The sequence below is a fragment of the Prinia subflava genome, chromosome 17 (genome assembly GCF_021018805.1).
Source record: "Prinia subflava isolate CZ2003 ecotype Zambia chromosome 17, Cam_Psub_1.2, whole genome shotgun sequence".
NCBI classification, from domain to species: domain Eukaryota; kingdom Metazoa; phylum Chordata; class Aves; order Passeriformes; family Cisticolidae; genus Prinia; species Prinia subflava.
In genome coordinates, this window is record NC_086263.1 from 9,975,671 (window position 1) to 9,992,474 (window position 16,804).

Consider the following 16,804-nt stretch of genomic DNA (forward strand, 5'->3'; position numbering starts at 1 on the left):
GCGGGGTGGGCCCTGCGCTGGCCGGAGGCACCGAACGCGGCTGCCTCTGCCCCGGTAACTCCTCTCCCGCTGTTAGCGGTGTCAGCGGAGCCTCCGGGGACGCGGGGACGGGCGGGGCTCGCCTCAGGCGCGGCCGCTGGCAGCGCCCAGCCGGGGCGGGTCAGGGCGGGCCGTGCGAGGGTCGCGGGGCCGGCGAAGGGAGCGGGGCCGGCGAAGGGAGCGGGGCCGGCGAAGGGAGCGGGGCCGGCGAAGGGAGCGGGCGGTGCCGCGGAGCTGCGCGCCCGCCTCCGCCCGGGGAGAGGCGCGGGAGGCGGCACCGGGAGGAGGCGGCCGGAACTGAGCCCGGGCGCTTCCGTCGCGCCCATGCGCTGCCGGCGGCCTCCGGGAGCAACAAAGGAGGGAGCCGGGGGCCGCGGCCGGGCGGTCCCGGGGAGCCGCGGGGTGAGGAGCGCGGCGGCGGCGCCCCGGTGCGGCCCGGGCCTGGGCGGGGGGAGGCGGCACCGGCGCGCCGCGGGCGGGAGGGAGCGGCCGGAGCCCCGCCGGAGGCCTGGGGCCGGGCACGGCACCGGCGGGGCTGAGGGACGGGGGGAAGCGCCGCGGCGGCCGCTCACGGTGCCCGTGTTCGCAGGGCGGAGATGGGCTCGGCGTGATGGCGCCCTGGCAGCGCGGAGCGAGCCGGCGAGCAGCGCTGCGGCGGGGAAGGTGAGGGGTCCCGGGCTGGCCGGGAGTGAAACTGACGGGAAACCCCAGGGGAGGAGGGAGGTCGCCGGTCTCTGAAGCTAGATGGGATTTTAGGCTTCTTCACGAGCTGGACGGGCAGCTTGTGGCGGCTGGACAGCTGCGGGCGCCCCTGGGGTGAGTCCCGCAGGGGTCAGTCCCAGGGTAGCTGTGAGTTTGAGCTCTGGCTGGGGCACAGGGCAGCATGACAGGTGTGCGGTGTCGGGAGCATCCCTGAGCCTGGAGCCTGCTGCTAGGAGAGGGGAAACCCGGCAAAACAGGTGAATGTTTGTGCTGTGAAGAGCTTCATACCTATTAGTGCAGTCCTGTCACAATGAAGGCTCTACGTGCTTGGTGTTGTATCTGTAAGCCTAAGTAAATGTTCCAGTTGTGGTTTCTGGAAAAGACGGTCCTCTTCAGTATGTCACAAGAATGGATGTAGATGATGGGATAGTTGCTGTTAACAAGCCATGTAAACTAACAAATGCTTCTGTATTCTTTTGTAGGTGTGTTGATCTTGATTTTGTGCACTGAAAGCTGATCTTTCCTCCTCCAAGATGGCATTTGTTTCAGCACAAGGGCCTACGGTGGTGGACCAAACCACTTTGATGAAAAAATACCTTCAGTTTGTGGCTGCTCTTACAGATGTCAATACACGTAAGAGATTCTTTTCTTATTGAAAATTGCAGGCCTCCAGTAGTTTGTTTCACAAGTGTTGCAGACTTGTTGAGATAGTTGATAAATGAGACAGTGAAGTCTGTCGAATTCACTTTGAAATTTGTTTGAGTTTTGATTTTTGAAGAAGCAAAATGATGAGAAACACTGGCGTGAGCCAAAGTGAGTGAGTGAGCTGTGTGTGTGTGTGCAGTTGTGTGGTGCTTGTTTGAGAGAGCTGTGTGCCTTAAAATTGGGCAGTGATGGCAAAACTGATAAGATCTGATTGCTTCTTTGATCAGTGAGCCTGGTGTTTTCCTTCATGACCTAGTTTCACACTCACTTTTTTTTTCTTGAATTTCCATTTTCAGCTGATGAAACCAAATTGAAAATGATGCAAGAAGTCAGTGAGAATTTTGAGGTAAATAAAAAGATAACCCCAAGCAACAAAACCCCCTAACTTTCTGCAATGGCAGCCTTTCTTGTGCTTAATCTATATTAACTGAATTTCTGATCTTATGCAACTAAAATATTAATAGTAGTATCGTGTGACTTATGATTTATATGGTTACAAGTCATTGATTTTAGGTTTGTATTTAGAAATTAACCAGATTGTTGAAGAATTATATTTGGACTTAGAGAGCTTTCATTGCCAAATATTTATTCATTAAGCATTTAAATAAAAGTGAAGTATGAGACTTCTAATCTGTTTTTGGAATGCTATGAGATGTCTGTATTTAAAGCTCTCTTTTATTTAGTTCAAATGTGTATTGTACCCTTGTGAAACAGAGGCCCTTCTGATTTCTCTGAGTATTCCATGGTGTGGAAGTGAGAGAGGAGCTGTCAGATGCAGAATCTGACATCAAGAGTGGAGATGTCTCCAGTGACATCTTTTGCATGTACATGGACCATCATTTTAGATGGGCAGAGAAAATGTGAGACACAAGTTAACCCAGCCTTGTGTTAGCAGAAATTATACTTCAGTTGAATACTTAGTTGTTAGATGCCTGTTCTGAAGTTATAGAAAACTAAAAATCATTCTTTTGGAGTTTTTTATGTGCTTAAGCTATTTCTGAAACAATTTATCTGACTAAAAGAGTAGTTTTAACTGCTTAGTCTGGTAATCTGTGTGGAATCTGAAGACTTAGTTGATTCTGTTTGCTTTTCCCTTCAATAGGGAAGAACTTGTTGAGTATTTGTTTTGGTAATGTTCTCTTGGAACTCAGTTCTGTAGTGTGTCAGCAGATACTTAGTCACCAAATCTATTCAAAATTCACTGAATATGTTTCATAGTGGCTTTGAATGTAACTGAATACAATCTGTGTGATGTTTATTTTATAACTCCCTATTTTTTGTTCTTAATTAGAATGTGACATCATCCCCTCAGTATTCCACATTCCTGGAACACATCATCCCTCGGTTTCTCACCTTTCTACAGGATGGGGAAGTTCAGTTTCTGCAGGAGAAGCCAGCACAGGTAAACTGTGTGGAGCATCTCCTGCCTTTTTGCTGTGAAGTCCTTGATTAACCTAATGGACTCATTTAAGACTTGTTAAAAATAGTTCTGTCCTTTGGAGTGGAACTGAAAAAGTTCTGTTTCTAAATAAGTTACTTATAAACTTTGCTAATCCGGGCTTCTGTGAAAAAAGAGGAAAAGTAGGTGCAACAGAATTGCCTTTCTTACTGAAATATTACACGTTGTTACAAATTACTGACTTTACTGAAGGTTAGGAATGAAAGGCAGAAGTTGAATATTGGTGATTTAAATGCTTAAAATTGCATTCCTTAAAAGAAGTCTGTTTTTTCAACTGTAAATTTGTTAATTTTGCCTCATTCACATAGGTGGGTAGTAGGAAGGGTTATGTCTTTGCGTATAGGCCTATGTCTACATGAAATAAAATGGCTTTTTTTCTATTCCAACATGCAGAATTATTAAGCTGAAAAAGATGCTGCAATCAATCGTTGGGTTTTGTAGGCTTTTCAAAAAGTTCTGTCATATCGTTATTTTTCCATTTTTTTTTCACAGCAACTCCGGAAGCTTGTGCTTGAAATAATTCACAGAATACCAACAAATGAACATCTTCGTCTTCACACCAAAAATATCCTGTCTGTGATGTTCAGATTTCTAGAGGTATTTTCTACTTCCTCTTAAAACTGTTGGAAATGTTCAGGACTGTTTTCCCCCACTTTCTTCATCTCCAAAATTTGCTGGGGGTAGGATTTTCAATAGCTGTGCTGCTGGAGCAGGAATGGGAGAACCTTCTGTTTAAGCTTCACCCATGCCCTCTCTTTTCACCTACAAGATTTCTGCATGTTCTCTTCTACCCTTTAGGAACTTGGGTTTTACAAATGCAGGGAACTGTTCTCATGCTGGCAAGGTTTTCTGGCAGATAGCTTATTGTAGGGAGTTTGTTTTTGGTCTTGGAATTCACAGCTCTGCCATTTGAAGCTCGTATGGGGTCTCTGTTTGAAGGGCAGTGGGAACAGACCTGATGGTACAGAGTGGTTGAAGTATCTGGGTTTTATTGCCCCAGGGGTGGATTTAATTTCAGCCATACTCTAGGACTGCAGAGAATCCAAGGAAAGACATCTTGCTCACACAAATCTGCATTAATGGGGCACTTTAGATTGTTGAGAAGAGTACAATTTTACAGGGTTTTGAGGTACCTACTGAGTAGTTGAAGAATTCAGCAGTGGGCTCACTAAAAAGTTTCTTTCTTTTTTTTTCCCAGACAGAGAATGAAGAAAATGTACTGATTTGCTTGAGAATAATTATTGAATTACACAAACAGTTCCGACCAGCAATCACTCAAGAAGTGAGTCATAACCCTTGTTACATGGTATAAAACTTGCTGCCATGCTCTTTAGCATTGCTGTTTTGTTCAAGTGGGTTGATTGGTTTGTTTTGCTGTTGTCCTTTTATGTTGCCTGACCTGTTGTGGTAACTATATGTTTAATTTTTTTCCCTTTTTAAAATCTTAAAGTAATTTTTAAAAGAAGATTGCATAATGCTGGCACTCTTGGGGGAAAAACCCAAACTGTTAAAGCTTAGTTGTACTTGTTTATGGACAAACTTGTTTTTGATTTAAATATTTATGGACAATATGGTCAGTCTAAGGAGTAAAATTCCCACACAAAGGAAGAGAATTGATGCCTTTTTAGTTTGTAAAGGAAAATCCTGAAAAAGGAATTTATTCTGATTGACTTCCCCCTGCCTCCCTTCTTCTCTCCTGTGACTCATCAAGGGGAAATTGGAAGTTTGCATTGTTATTCTCTTGCCTTTCACCTTGATTTTCTATTGGGAAAAAATTTTTGTTTCATAGTAATTACACCTAACAATACTGTATTGGAACTATGTAGAGATGATAGATCAGATTCTTTCCAAGTGAACTTTGAATTAATACTGACAGAGCAGAGGAGGTAGGAGAACACTTTCAGATTATTTTCAGTTATGAAAAATATACTGTATGGGTGAGTAGAGATTTTATGTATTTGTACTGTGTATACAGAGATTCTAAAATCGTGGATTTTAAATTATTTTAAAAATTTTTATGGTAACTGCCTTCTTCTTTCATCATTTCAGATTCATCATTTTTTGGACTTTGTGAAACAGATTTACAAGGAACTTCCGAAAGTAGTGGTAAGCTTTTTATTTTTTAAATTGACCTTGCTATCATCAGAATACTTGTTTTTATTTCTTAATTTTATCTCTAAAAGATACTGCCATAATTATCTTCCATCTAGTGATGCAAAGTAAATATAGTTTTAGTGTATCTATTTATCAGAACTGTGTCTGTAAATGGAGACATTTAGATTTTGATTTGGAAACCCTTCTGTTTCTGGCACACTGTGACTGCCTGGGGAGAGTTGAGTTGAGCTGAAGTTGTGGAGCAGGGTGAGGTTGGCTGCAGTTCTCTGAGTGTAGCCAAATGTGTCTGTGTGAGGGAAGGATGAGCCCAGATCTGATCCTCCCTGCCTGATACAGAGTAACTCTTGGGCTGTTTTCTTTAGCAGAGGAACCACCGTGGCTGGGGGAGCTTCTCTGCCTCTCCCTCCAGTGGGAAAAATTGCAGAATGTGTGTCTGGCCCAGGCAGATGCTGCAGTGCAAACGTCACGTGCAAAGAGGAGAAAACTGCTCTGGGAGAAATTATCTGGATGAGTTGTGAGATGGATGGCTTTTCGATTATTACTGGCATGATGATATTTTTCTTGTGCTCTTTGCTTGCAGAATCGGTATTTTGAGAACCCTCAGGTGATTCCAGAGAACACTGTGCCCACTCCTGAGATGGTTGGCATGATTACAACCATTGTGGTGAAAGTGAACCCTGAGCGAGAGGACAGTGAAACGAGGACAGTGAGTGTTCTGACTGCTCTTAACTGTCTGTAGCACAGGACCACACATCATAAGGCCAGGCAAAAATAACAGGCTTTCTTTTTGCTTGTTTTTCTTATCAAAACTTTCTGTAAAAGCTGATTGAAACTTTTGAGATATTTTCTATGCTGCTGTAATTACGGGATTTTTATTTCATGTAATACCCAATGCTTTTGTGTTTTTTCAATGGTATTATTGTTAAATATGGTGCTACTAAAATGAGCAGTTTCTGTAAAACTGTTTTACATACTCTTTTAAATTAATAATTAGACTGTTTATAAAGCATGTATTCTTTCTTTCAGCATTCAATAATTCCCAGAGGATCTTTATCACTAAAAGTCTTGGCTGAGCTACCTATTATTGTTGTTCTCATGTATCAGGTTAGTACACTTCAGTATTTTGCATCTAAATACTTCATTACTGAATGGCTCATCTAACTTCTGTTGGTTAACATATTAGTAAGAATGAATGTGATATCATTTTGAAATTAAAATATCATCTAAAAATAATCTGGTGAGATGTCATATTTTTTTCTGATTAGCTCTCCAGTAATTTGACTGCAAGTGTGACTTGAGAATTTCTCTAACACTACTTCTTTTTTTTTAAGCTCTACAAACTGAACATTCATAATGTGGTAGCTGAATTTGTGCCCTTGATTATGAACACAATTATAATACAAGTTTCTGCCCAAGCAAGGTAAGAGCATTTAACAGTATTTTGATGATGTTTGAGATAAACTACTGAAACCTGTCATTGAATATTGCTCAAAATATTTTTGTCTTCTGTCTTGTGATTTTTGATTCTAGTCTTACTGCTTTAAATCTCAAAAATAGCAATGATTGTTTGAGTGAAAATTACCAAGGTTCTGTAGGTGAAGTTATTGGCATTGTATGTCATTGGTAAAGTCCATAGTGCATACTGCACACATAGGTGTGCAGTAGGTGCCAGTTTATTATTTGATAATGAGTTTTTTTAAAACAGAGTTTCTGACTGAAATCTGCATTGTCACAGACAGTGATGACGACCCTGGGAGTGTGGACACTTGCTGTTGTTCAATCATTGCCATATCATTAATGACAGATTTGTGCTCTTCCAAGCTTACATGAAGCCTTGTGATGCTGCAGGATAGGCACTGCTTTTCCTGCCTCAGAGAGGGATGTTTCTGAAGAGCAGCAAGTGGTTCTGGTCAGGGCAGTGGGAGCAAGATCTCTGCCTTTCCCTGTCTGGGAATCAGGCCTGGATGACCTGATTGAGTGGTTGAAGCTTGAGAGTGACAGACAAGTCTGTGGGAGGGAATATTGGAGAAAAATTGGCCCCAGTTAGGGCAACTGAGCCAAATGTGCTGCTTTCTGTTGGCTTGGCTTTCTGTAGAAAGGTGCTGCTGAGAATTTGAATGGCACAGGGCTTGTTGAAAATGGGCTCTTCTAAAAAGATTGTATTCTTTAAAGAAGCAAGAACTTCACCACAAGATGATGTAATTGGAAATTTCATTGAATTTTCTGAGTGAAGGTACTAAAGGGGAGGAACAAATCATAACCACTGTTCAATTTAATTTCAGACAACACAAACTTTACAACAAGGAGTTGTATGCTGATTTTATTGCTGCTCAGATTAAAACACTGTCTTTCTTGGCTTACATCATCAGAATTTACCAGGTAGGATGAATTTTTATTACTTTGGTACTTGATGCATCAGGTTCCTGGCTGCTTTATGGCAGGCAAGTGACCAGCATGACTGCAGTGCATCAGGGGTTGGAGATGGGAGCATTTGTGTAGAATATCTGAAGGTGGAGCTGTACTTGGTTATCCTTTCAAAAGTATCCTCATGTGAATAAAGAGGAAAAATATGCTATTTCCCCTCCCTGGAAATTCATGGAATGACCATTGTATTTTGGTTTTAGGATTAGATTTTGGAAGAGAAACTAGTGAATTTTAATGGAGTACTATTTCGCAAATGTAACACAAACCTTAAAAATAGAACTGTAGTAGTTGTACTCATGTTATTCTTTTTTTTTGTTGCAGGAATTAGTGGCTAAATATTCTCAGCAAATGGTAAAAGGAATGCTGCAGCTGCTCTCCAATTGTCCAGCTGAAACAGCACACCTCAGGAAGGAACTCCTGATTGCTGCTAAGCACATCCTCACAACAGACCTGAGGAGCCGTATGTAGCACTTTTTATAAGTGTACCTGTAAACTGGAAAGATTTTTGCTATTTCTGTCAATTTAAGAGGCATATTACTTATTTATATTGGACTGTCACAAGATGCCAGGCCAAATAGAATTGTTGTGTGCAGGGTTGCCCAGTTTGACATTTCCAGTAACTCATTAGTTGTATCCAAAAAGATTCTCAAAGTTGTAAATAACCTGAGAATTTTTGTGTCTTTGCAAATATAATTGGCTTTGACTGGGTACTGCAGTGTTACTCAAGGGGCAAATGTCAGTGGAGTAGACAGTCAAAAGATACTGTTTCAAAATTTCCTTGTAAATGGCACTGCCTTTTATGAGCTTCAGGAATTAATTAGGGGATAAATCACTTTCCAACTTTAGGTTTAAATACCTAAGTTAAGGGTTTAATGCTTAACTATCTTATTTTGATTATTTCCTTTGCCAGTTGTTGTGTATGGCTTTTTCATTTTTCTGTTTTCTTTTTAACTTCTAGAATTTATTCCATGCATGGACAAGCTGTTTGATGAGTCTATACTGATTGGCTCTGGATACACTGCCCGGGAGACCCTGAGGTATGAGAAAGTTTAGAGAAACTATCTGAGTGCCTGCCAGGGCTGCTTACTCTGAAAATTATTAATATTTACAGCAGCTTCTGTAAAAGGTCCTAAATCTTTGCTTCAAATAACTAATTTTACTAGATTGTTTTATTGGCAGAGCTTCTGCTGCTCTAATGGTGGCTTTTGTTGGCAAAGCATGGTAAAATGTGAGTGTAGAACAGAATAAGAAAGGTGGGTGAATGAAGATGATTTCAGTTTTTTGAATTGTGGAGGACAATTCAAAACAGAGAGACCAACTCAGTATCTGCCCAGTATTTCATGAAACACCCTAAATCTTATGTCCAGTGTAAAATCTGAATGAGATACACTAATTTTGTGTAAAAAATACACTGTTTTGTCAATGAATACTTGAAAACTTTCTTGTTTGCAACTGAAAAAGTAAATGGAGAGAATACCTAATTTTCTATGTCTTCAGTAGTCTAAATTGTAGGTGAGCTTGCTGACCAAATTAGTATCTGGACTAGGACAATTACTTCATTTTGTTTAAGTATCAAGTGTACCTTATTGACAACATGTATTAGGTTTAGAAGTATTTGCTCTGCTAGATTCTTTGCCTGGTATTTGAAATGAAATTATTTTAAAAATTTATAATTTTTCATAACTGCTTTTGAAATAATGAATCATTTATGCTTAATTATGAAACAGATTAGCAGCACTACTCAAAATGTGGCCAACATGCATGTGAAGTGCATGTAGATGACAATATGGGGTGGGGTATTATACAGTGAAGGAAGAAAGATCAGAGAGGCAATAGCAGAGTTTTGGGATAGATTGATGCATCATTTGTTAGATCAAAATTTCCTTGGGTAACCAAAAAAGCCTTGTGAACTCTGGGTTTGCATATGAAAATAGAAAACTTACATTGAGAAATTTGGAAGTATTTCCATACAGTAATGATTTGTTTAATTAACAACATTTTTAGCTGTGCTCAGTGTGTTTTCCTCATTCCTTTTGGCTGCAGACCCCTTGCATACAGCACCCTGGCAGACCTGGTGCATCACGTGCGGCAGCATTTGCCTCTCAATGACCTCTCCCTGGCTGTCCAGCTGTTTGCCAAGAACATCGATGATGAATCCTTGCCAAGCAGCATCCAGACCATGTCCTGCAAGCTTCTGCTGAATTTGGTGGACTGTATCCGCTCTAAAAGTGAACAGGAAAATGGAAATGGCAGAGACATCCTTATGAGAATGCTGGAGGTATTGATTTGCTTAAAGCATTTGATGGTTGCTTGGATATCCTGTTTGGTAGTATGCTGTCAATCACACTTTATTTTCTCCTTTCTTCAGAAGTGAGAATATGTAGGAATAGCCTGTGTACTGTATTTCACTTCAATGCTTCAGAGAAGGGCTCTTTAAAATGCTCTGCAGCTGGGATAATATCTCAAGTGTAGTGGAGATGCTTTATCAACTCAGCTTCATTCAATTGCTAGTTTCAAAGCAGGAAATTGAATGCCTATTTTGAGTAGCTTGGATTCTTTTAAATAATTTTATTCTAAATTTTAGTTATAGTAATTTTTCCTTGCATAAGAGTATGCAAGAATTGTATTTTTAATGCATTCTGGTTACGGGTGTGCTTTTTGGTGTGGGGTTTTTTTAAGCCCTGAAAGAGGATCTTCGCACAGGTCCTTGGTATGGCACAATACAATTAGAAATATCTGTTCTTTGAGGACCTAATGATCCTTTTTAAGGATCTTTATGGATTTTCTTTTTGTATTTTTGAAAAGCAAGGATGCACTTGTTGTTTGAAGAAGGCAAACTAGTTTATTGATACACTTGAAAACGTTTTCTGTCATTTGAATGACTTCAACAATAGCTGTAAGTTTTACTGATCTCAGTATGCTGACTTGAAATATCAGTACTATTAAATTTAGGATGATTTTTGAAGAAGAAACTTACTTCCTTTTTCTTTTCCCCCCTTCCCTGCTCTTTGGTGTGCCTCTCCTCCTTTGCCTTAGGTGTTTGTTCTGAAGTTCCACACCATAGCACGCTACCAGCTCTCTGTCATCTTTAAGAAGTGCAAGCCCCAGTCCGAGCTCGGGGCAGCCGAAGCCGCCTTACCTGGAGTGCCCACGGCAGCAAACACAGCCCCTGTTCCTGTCCCATCCCCTGCCCCAGCCACTCCCGTGGCCCCTGCACCAGTACCCGTGTTTGAGAAACAAGGGGAGAAAGAAAAGGAGGATAAGCAGACATTTCAGGTCACGGATTGCCGGAGCTTGGTGAAAACTTTGGTCTGTGGGGTCAAGACGATCACGTGGGGCATCACCTCATGCAAAGCTCCTGGTGGTAAAGCTGCATTTTTAATTGCATTTATCTCTCATAATTCTACAGAAAAAAAGCCTCTCTAGAATGAAAGCAAATAGTATTTTTAATGCTTAACTATCTTATTCTTCTTTCAGAAGCACAATTCATTCCTAATAAGCAGTTGCAACCTAAGGAGACTCAAATCTATATAAAACTGGTAAAATATGCAATGCAAGCATTAGATATTTATCAGGTATGTAACCTGCCCACACAGCACTTCTATTTATAGTTATTGTATGTTAGATCTTTTAATAAGGATTTATTTGTCAGCTAAAATACAGATTACACATATAGTATGTAAGTCTTTAATTGGGACCACAACTATTGAGCAATGCTCAATATGAAGAATTCATTTCAAAAGTGAATTTCAACATATTTACTATTTGCAAGCAACAGATTATTTTCTCAACAGCTGTTTTTGTCTGTTCATGCAGGCAGGTCAGACTGGAAATAATTGTCTTTTATGCAGTGAATTAAATCTTTCCTTGAAAGAGATAATTTAGCTACCGTTGAAGCATTCACGTCTGTTTTTATCTTCTGTAGTTGCACGAAGTACTAATGAAATGTAAATGTGTTTGATTTGGTATCAAGTAATTTACAAATACACTGGTATCTCCTGCTGTTGTATTTCTTAATTTCTCATTTCCTAGTTTTAAAATCTGTTCTGAAAACACTCAATTTTAGTATTTTTGTCATGGTGGGCTCTTGTGCCCAACTTCTGGTTCTATGGGGCTTGCATGTAAAACCCATAAAATCTCAGTTACTTTCAAAAGCTATTTTAAGAATAATGGGAAATAAGCTACTCAAATTCTGTAAGCAGGGTGTGTGTTTTCTCAATTGCTGCAGGTACAAATAGCAGGAAATGGACAGACATACGTTCGAGTAGCAAACTGTCAGACAGTCAGGATGAAAGAGGAGAAGGAAGTTCTGGAGCATTTTGCTGGTGTGTTCACAATGATGAACCCTTTAACTTTTAAAGAAATCTTTCAAACTACTGTTCCTTACATGGTGGAGAGGATCTCTAAAAACTATGCTCTTCAGGTAGGTTATTGTTTACTTTTTAAATTGATAATGAACAGCATGTAGGAAAGAGCTTATGCCTTGAGGTACACAAGGCTGATGTGGAATTATAAATAATAATACTGAAGTTAGCATGTGAGATTTGAAGTGTACATAAAGAGTAGTATATGAAAATTATTTAAAGATGGATTTTCAAAAAAACCTTACTGAAGTGATGTGATACAAACATGAATATTTCAGTTTAGAAGACATGAATGGACTTCATTCTTGAGAAGTGCTGAATGTTGTGGACTTGTTGTTTTGTTCAGGTTGTTGTGCTAATGTTCTACTGTTTTACAGAATGCAAATCCTATAATATCCATTTAAAATTTAACCTAAGACTTCAACATTAAGCTACATATGTGGTTGTTTTCCACTGAGGACAAACAGAATCACTTGGGCAGCAGTGGAGATGGGGAAAAAAAATTGTCTTCGGTTCTTTTTTAATGGATAGTGTATTTATCTTTTTGTTCTTTTTATTACAGCAGTAATAAGTTCTTTGTGGTTTCCTTTTATAGATTGTTGCCAATTCTTTCTTGGCAAACCCTACTACCTCTGCTCTCTTTGCAACCATTTTGGTGGAATATCTTCTGGATCGTCTGCCAGAAATGGGCTCTAATGTGGAACTCTCCAATCTGTATCTCAAGCTGTTCAAGTTAGTCTTTGGCTCAGTTTCCCTATTTGCAGCTGAAAATGAGCAAATGCTGAAGGTAAAGGTCATTTGTGTTAAAAATAAGTCTGCTTTAAAAACAACACTCCTAAGAGTTTTGCACAGTCTAACATTTGAGTCATTTAATGTTTGAAGCACTATTTGTGACACAGCTCCATTTCTTTCCAAATTCCAAGTACATTGTCCTGTTTATAGGAGATGGTTTCTGTGAACATTTTCTTCATATTTAAAGCTATGAAGTGATGTAGTAATTTTGATTAGTAATGGCTGATAAATGACTGTGGTCTATGATTGCCATAAGCCCATATAACTTCGTGGTCAGGACATGCATAAATTCTTGCATATTTTCTCCCTTTATTTCTGTATTAACTTAAGAGTTTTGCTTGGATAGAAATGACTTTTTTGTGCATTGGTGAATCTAGTTCACTCATGTCATATTCAGTGACATATACCTCTTGAGTTAGATTTTTCTATGCTCTTGGGAAGTCTGGGCTTAAGGAATGCTATTTTTTCTACTGACAACATATTGTGTATTCCAAGGATCTATTTATGTTGATTAGATCATCTTATTATTCAGTGAATCTAGAAATGCTGAGCTTGTAGGAAGCGTGCTCTTTCCTCATAAAAGCAGCAGCTGCCTGTATCTAGAAAAGACATTAAGAATTAAATGGAACACTGATTGTTCTCTCATGATTTCTCTTCATTTTTCTTCCTTGTACTTTGTACCAAGCAAAATTTCTGATACAGGTAACTGTAGAACAGAGGGAGGATTACCAAATTCCCAGAATCTTTGAAAACTAACAGTAATGTGAAGCAATATTCATATAATCTTGCTTTAATTCTTGCAGTTTGTCATCACAATCAAGGTCATTTGAATTTTATAAGATGCCGATGAAGTTTAAAGAGTGTAATTTAGTGCCTTCACAGTTGCATGCTTCTGTTACTTTTTTCCGGTTTCTGTAGGATGGATGATAGGGGCCTTGGGCAGACAATTTAATTGAATGATGAAGGCTGTTTGCAGCATTTGCATAGCAATGCAGAAAGCTTTTTAGATGTTAATAATATCCAGACTTGTTATTGTTTGTCTCTGCTCCGTGAGAATACTGGTATTTAGCAACTATTTTTAATGAATCTTGCTCTAGAAAGGCCACTAGTTCCATTTTTTACTTGAGTCTTTTTTACTTGAGAGAGTTTGCTTTCAAAATGAAATTTTAGCATTCACAAAAGTTAAGAACTAGTCATGAAATTAGATCAGGGGTAAATTAATGTTAAATGTCCTCTCTTGTCATTCTGACACCTCTGATTTCTGCTCCACATTCCCAGGTACTTGAGAGGAAATGTTTTTTCCTTGTGTCAGATTTGCAGAATCTCATGCTAAACTCTTGTACAGTACAATGATGATGATGATAAAATTGGTATTTTATTAATCTTCAAGCTTTATTTTCTTTATAGCCACATTTGCACAAGATTGTGAACAGCTCTATGGAACTTGCACAGACTGCCAAAGAGCCCTATAACTATTTCCTGCTGCTCAGAGCTCTGTTCAGATCTATTGGAGGAGGCAGTCACGATCTGTTATACCAAGAATTCTTGCCGCTGTTACCAAACTTACTGCAAGGTAGAACAATACCTTCTTTCCCCACCCCAGCTTCTGATTTTTTTAAGTCAGTAGTAGTAATAAAGTTATGTTATGTAGTTAATAACCCCTCAAACCTAAAGCCCTACCTCTGATAAGTAGCTTCTGATTTTGAGTGTAGTGAGTGGTTTAAATACCTTGAATTTGCTTATTTTCATTTACTATCAGCTGCTTCAGGCTCCATAGTTTTGGCTGCTTCACAATTTCTGCTGCTTGTTTTTCTTCGTTTCATTGTGGGGCTATTGGGGTTTTCTTGTTTGTTTCTTTTACTTGTTTGGGGTTTTTTTGCAATGCCTTTTTTGTTGGCATAAAGCTTTTGAGGGATGAGTGAGAAGGCAAAGCCACGTTGCCAGGCCATCACTGGTTTTGTGGGGAGTGAAACTTCACATGGCAGTGAAGCTCTGGCAGTTCTGCAGTTGAGGACATGTGTGTGCACCTGCAAGGGCATGGTAAATAGAAATTCAAGTAGTGCCAGACTGCAGAAAGAAATGGAAATAACAATCAGTTTGATTAATTGAGCATTTATGCTCGAAAGAACTGTGTTCCAGAAATACTGAGGGTGAGCAAGGAATGTGGAGACCTACTTAAACCTAAGGACAAGCTAATCAGAACTATTCCAGGACTGTAGACTGGTTCAGATCTACAGCTGTAGGGACAGTTTCTATTGTAGTTAGCAAATATATATGTTATCAATAAAGAATTAATGTAAAACTCATGTCAGTAGATTTATGGAATATGTGAAATCTTTATGGGAAGGAAGATCAGCTGGGGAATGTGCTTAGGCTGTATGGAGCAATTAATGTACTTGAACTCATTGAATGTTTCTTTCCAGGACTCAAAATATTTTAAAAACAGTTGTTCTATGTGGGATTATTTTGTATTGATACAAGGCTGAGGTTTGAGTCAAATTATCTTTTTCTCTTTTTTGTCTGCTATATTCAAATGCTGCCTTATTGACTCTAATATTAAACTTTAAAATATGCATAGATGCATTTTCTTCTATATGTATCTATGTAAAAAAGCATTCACTGCATGACATCCTTAGATGTAAGTTAGAATAATGAATGGTATTAATATTTTGTAAATCCATTACAGAGCTGAAAGCTTTACAGTGTTTAAAACTGCCAGGTTCTTCTGAATTTAGGAGATAGCATTTTTTAAGGGTAAGCTGTGGACTGTCTTTTTCCCGTGAGTGTATAACTCATCCATAATTTTCAGGACTTAATATGCTACAAAGTGGCCTTCACAAGCAGCACATGAAGGACTTGTTTGTGGAGCTGTGCCTCACTGTGCCCGTCCGCCTGAGCTCGCTGCTGCCCTACCTGCCCATGCTCATGGACCCCTTGGTGTCAGCTCTCAACGGCTCCCAGACCCTGGTGAGCCAGGGCTTGAGAACGCTGGAGCTGTGTGTGGATAACCTGCAGCCAGACTTTCTGTACGACCACATCCAGCCAGTGCGAGCTGAGCTCATGCAGGTAAAGGTGTTGTTTCCTGCTGGACCACAAGAGGTCATTGATTTGCTGGGTATTAATAGAAGTTTGTGGGAAGCTTTGGTTACAAAAACTTGAAAAATCTGTCATGAATTACCAGTCTGAGTGTGTAAGGATACTTGGTGTTGTGCTGTTAAGCTGAAAACTCTGAAAATTTAGAAGTGAATGAATTGTTTCTCCTATGTACTTTGTTAAATGGTTATATTCTTTTTACTTTATTTGCTTTATATTTCAAAACTAGCTCTGAGCTTAATTCAGTTCAGCCTTAACTGGCCTGCTTTTTAATGAACAATATTGTTTAATATTCATCATAAACACAAAACTACTATTCCAGGAGAGCAAAGACTTTGTAGCTGATGACATTACTTAAATCTAAAACTGCATTTAGGACAACCTAGTTAAAAGCACTTGGGCTGTGTGTATTCAGCCTTAAATGCAGGGTCACTTACCCAAATACAAGAACAAAGTGTTTTCCTTGAGTTTTTTTGACATTACAACTTGAAAAATGTTGAAGTAAGAGTGGGATTTTTTACACTACAATTTGAAAAATGTTGAAGTAAGAGAGTTTTCTTTTGCATTACAACTTGAACAATGTTGAAGTAAGCCTGCTCTGTCCGTGTGCCTTTTACCCCCAGGCTTTGTGGCGAACCCTGCGCAACCCTGCTGACAGCATCTCCCACGTGGCTTATCGCGTGCTTGGGAAATTTGGTGGAAGTAACAGGAAGATGTTGAAGGAATCACAGAAACTACAATATGTGGTCACAGAAATCCAAGGACCCAGTATTACAATTGAATTTTCAGACTGCAAAGCATCCATTCAGCTCCCAATGGAAAAGGTAAGGGCTTAAGTTACTTTCAATGCTGAGAAACCAGCTTTAAAAGTATCTGTCTGGAAGTTCTTTCTTGATTTCTTCTATAAGCTGTGTAACATTTCACTCCCAAAATAATAGATTTAGGCATGCTGCACTGCTTCTAGTGAAGTGATAGGACAGGGAGCTAAACTGGCCCAAATGCATGTTTTCACAGAATGGGTAAGGTTGGAATTTCTGGTGTGTTGCTTAGGTTAGGAGCAGGAATGTCATCTAACAGTTCCTATTTGCTTTTTGAAATGTACCAAAAATTT

The 16,804-nt window shown here is 39.6% G+C and overlaps 1 protein-coding gene across 3 annotated transcripts in view; it reads left to right on the plus strand.

Moving 5' to 3' along the window:
* The first annotated feature begins 328 nt into the window (after window positions 1–328).
* TRRAP (transformation/transcription domain associated protein) overlaps window positions 329–16,804 on the plus strand; it is a 76,437-nt gene continuing 59,961 nt past the window's right edge. For 2 of the 3 annotated variants that reach the window (XM_063413995.1, XM_063413997.1), the window contains exons 1-22: window positions 329–441; window positions 629–702; window positions 1,224–1,374; window positions 1,743–1,792; window positions 2,738–2,848; window positions 3,398–3,502; window positions 4,104–4,187; window positions 4,955–5,011; window positions 5,601–5,726; window positions 6,047–6,124; window positions 6,352–6,440; window positions 7,303–7,399; window positions 7,766–7,904; window positions 8,403–8,481; window positions 9,488–9,722; window positions 10,481–10,808; window positions 10,922–11,019; window positions 11,673–11,867; window positions 12,404–12,595; window positions 14,008–14,173; window positions 15,410–15,666; window positions 16,317–16,517. In XM_063413995.1, the coding sequence (XP_063270065.1) occupies window positions 1,275–1,374; window positions 1,743–1,792; window positions 2,738–2,848; window positions 3,398–3,502; window positions 4,104–4,187; window positions 4,955–5,011; window positions 5,601–5,726; window positions 6,047–6,124; window positions 6,352–6,440; window positions 7,303–7,399; window positions 7,766–7,904; window positions 8,403–8,481; window positions 9,488–9,722; window positions 10,481–10,808; window positions 10,922–11,019; window positions 11,673–11,867; window positions 12,404–12,595; window positions 14,008–14,173; window positions 15,410–15,666; window positions 16,317–16,517 (2,787 nt within the window). In that variant the 5' untranslated portion in view covers window positions 329–441; window positions 629–702; window positions 1,224–1,274. Of the gene's footprint in view, window positions 468–628; window positions 703–1,223; window positions 1,375–1,742; window positions 1,793–2,737; window positions 2,849–3,397; window positions 3,503–4,103; window positions 4,188–4,954; window positions 5,012–5,600; window positions 5,727–6,046; window positions 6,125–6,351; window positions 6,441–7,302; window positions 7,400–7,765; window positions 7,905–8,402; window positions 8,482–9,487; window positions 9,723–10,480; window positions 10,809–10,921; window positions 11,020–11,672; window positions 11,868–12,403; window positions 12,596–14,007; window positions 14,174–15,409; window positions 15,667–16,316; window positions 16,518–16,804 lie in introns of all 3 variants that reach the window. The other variant, XM_063413996.1, reaches the window with a different exon arrangement.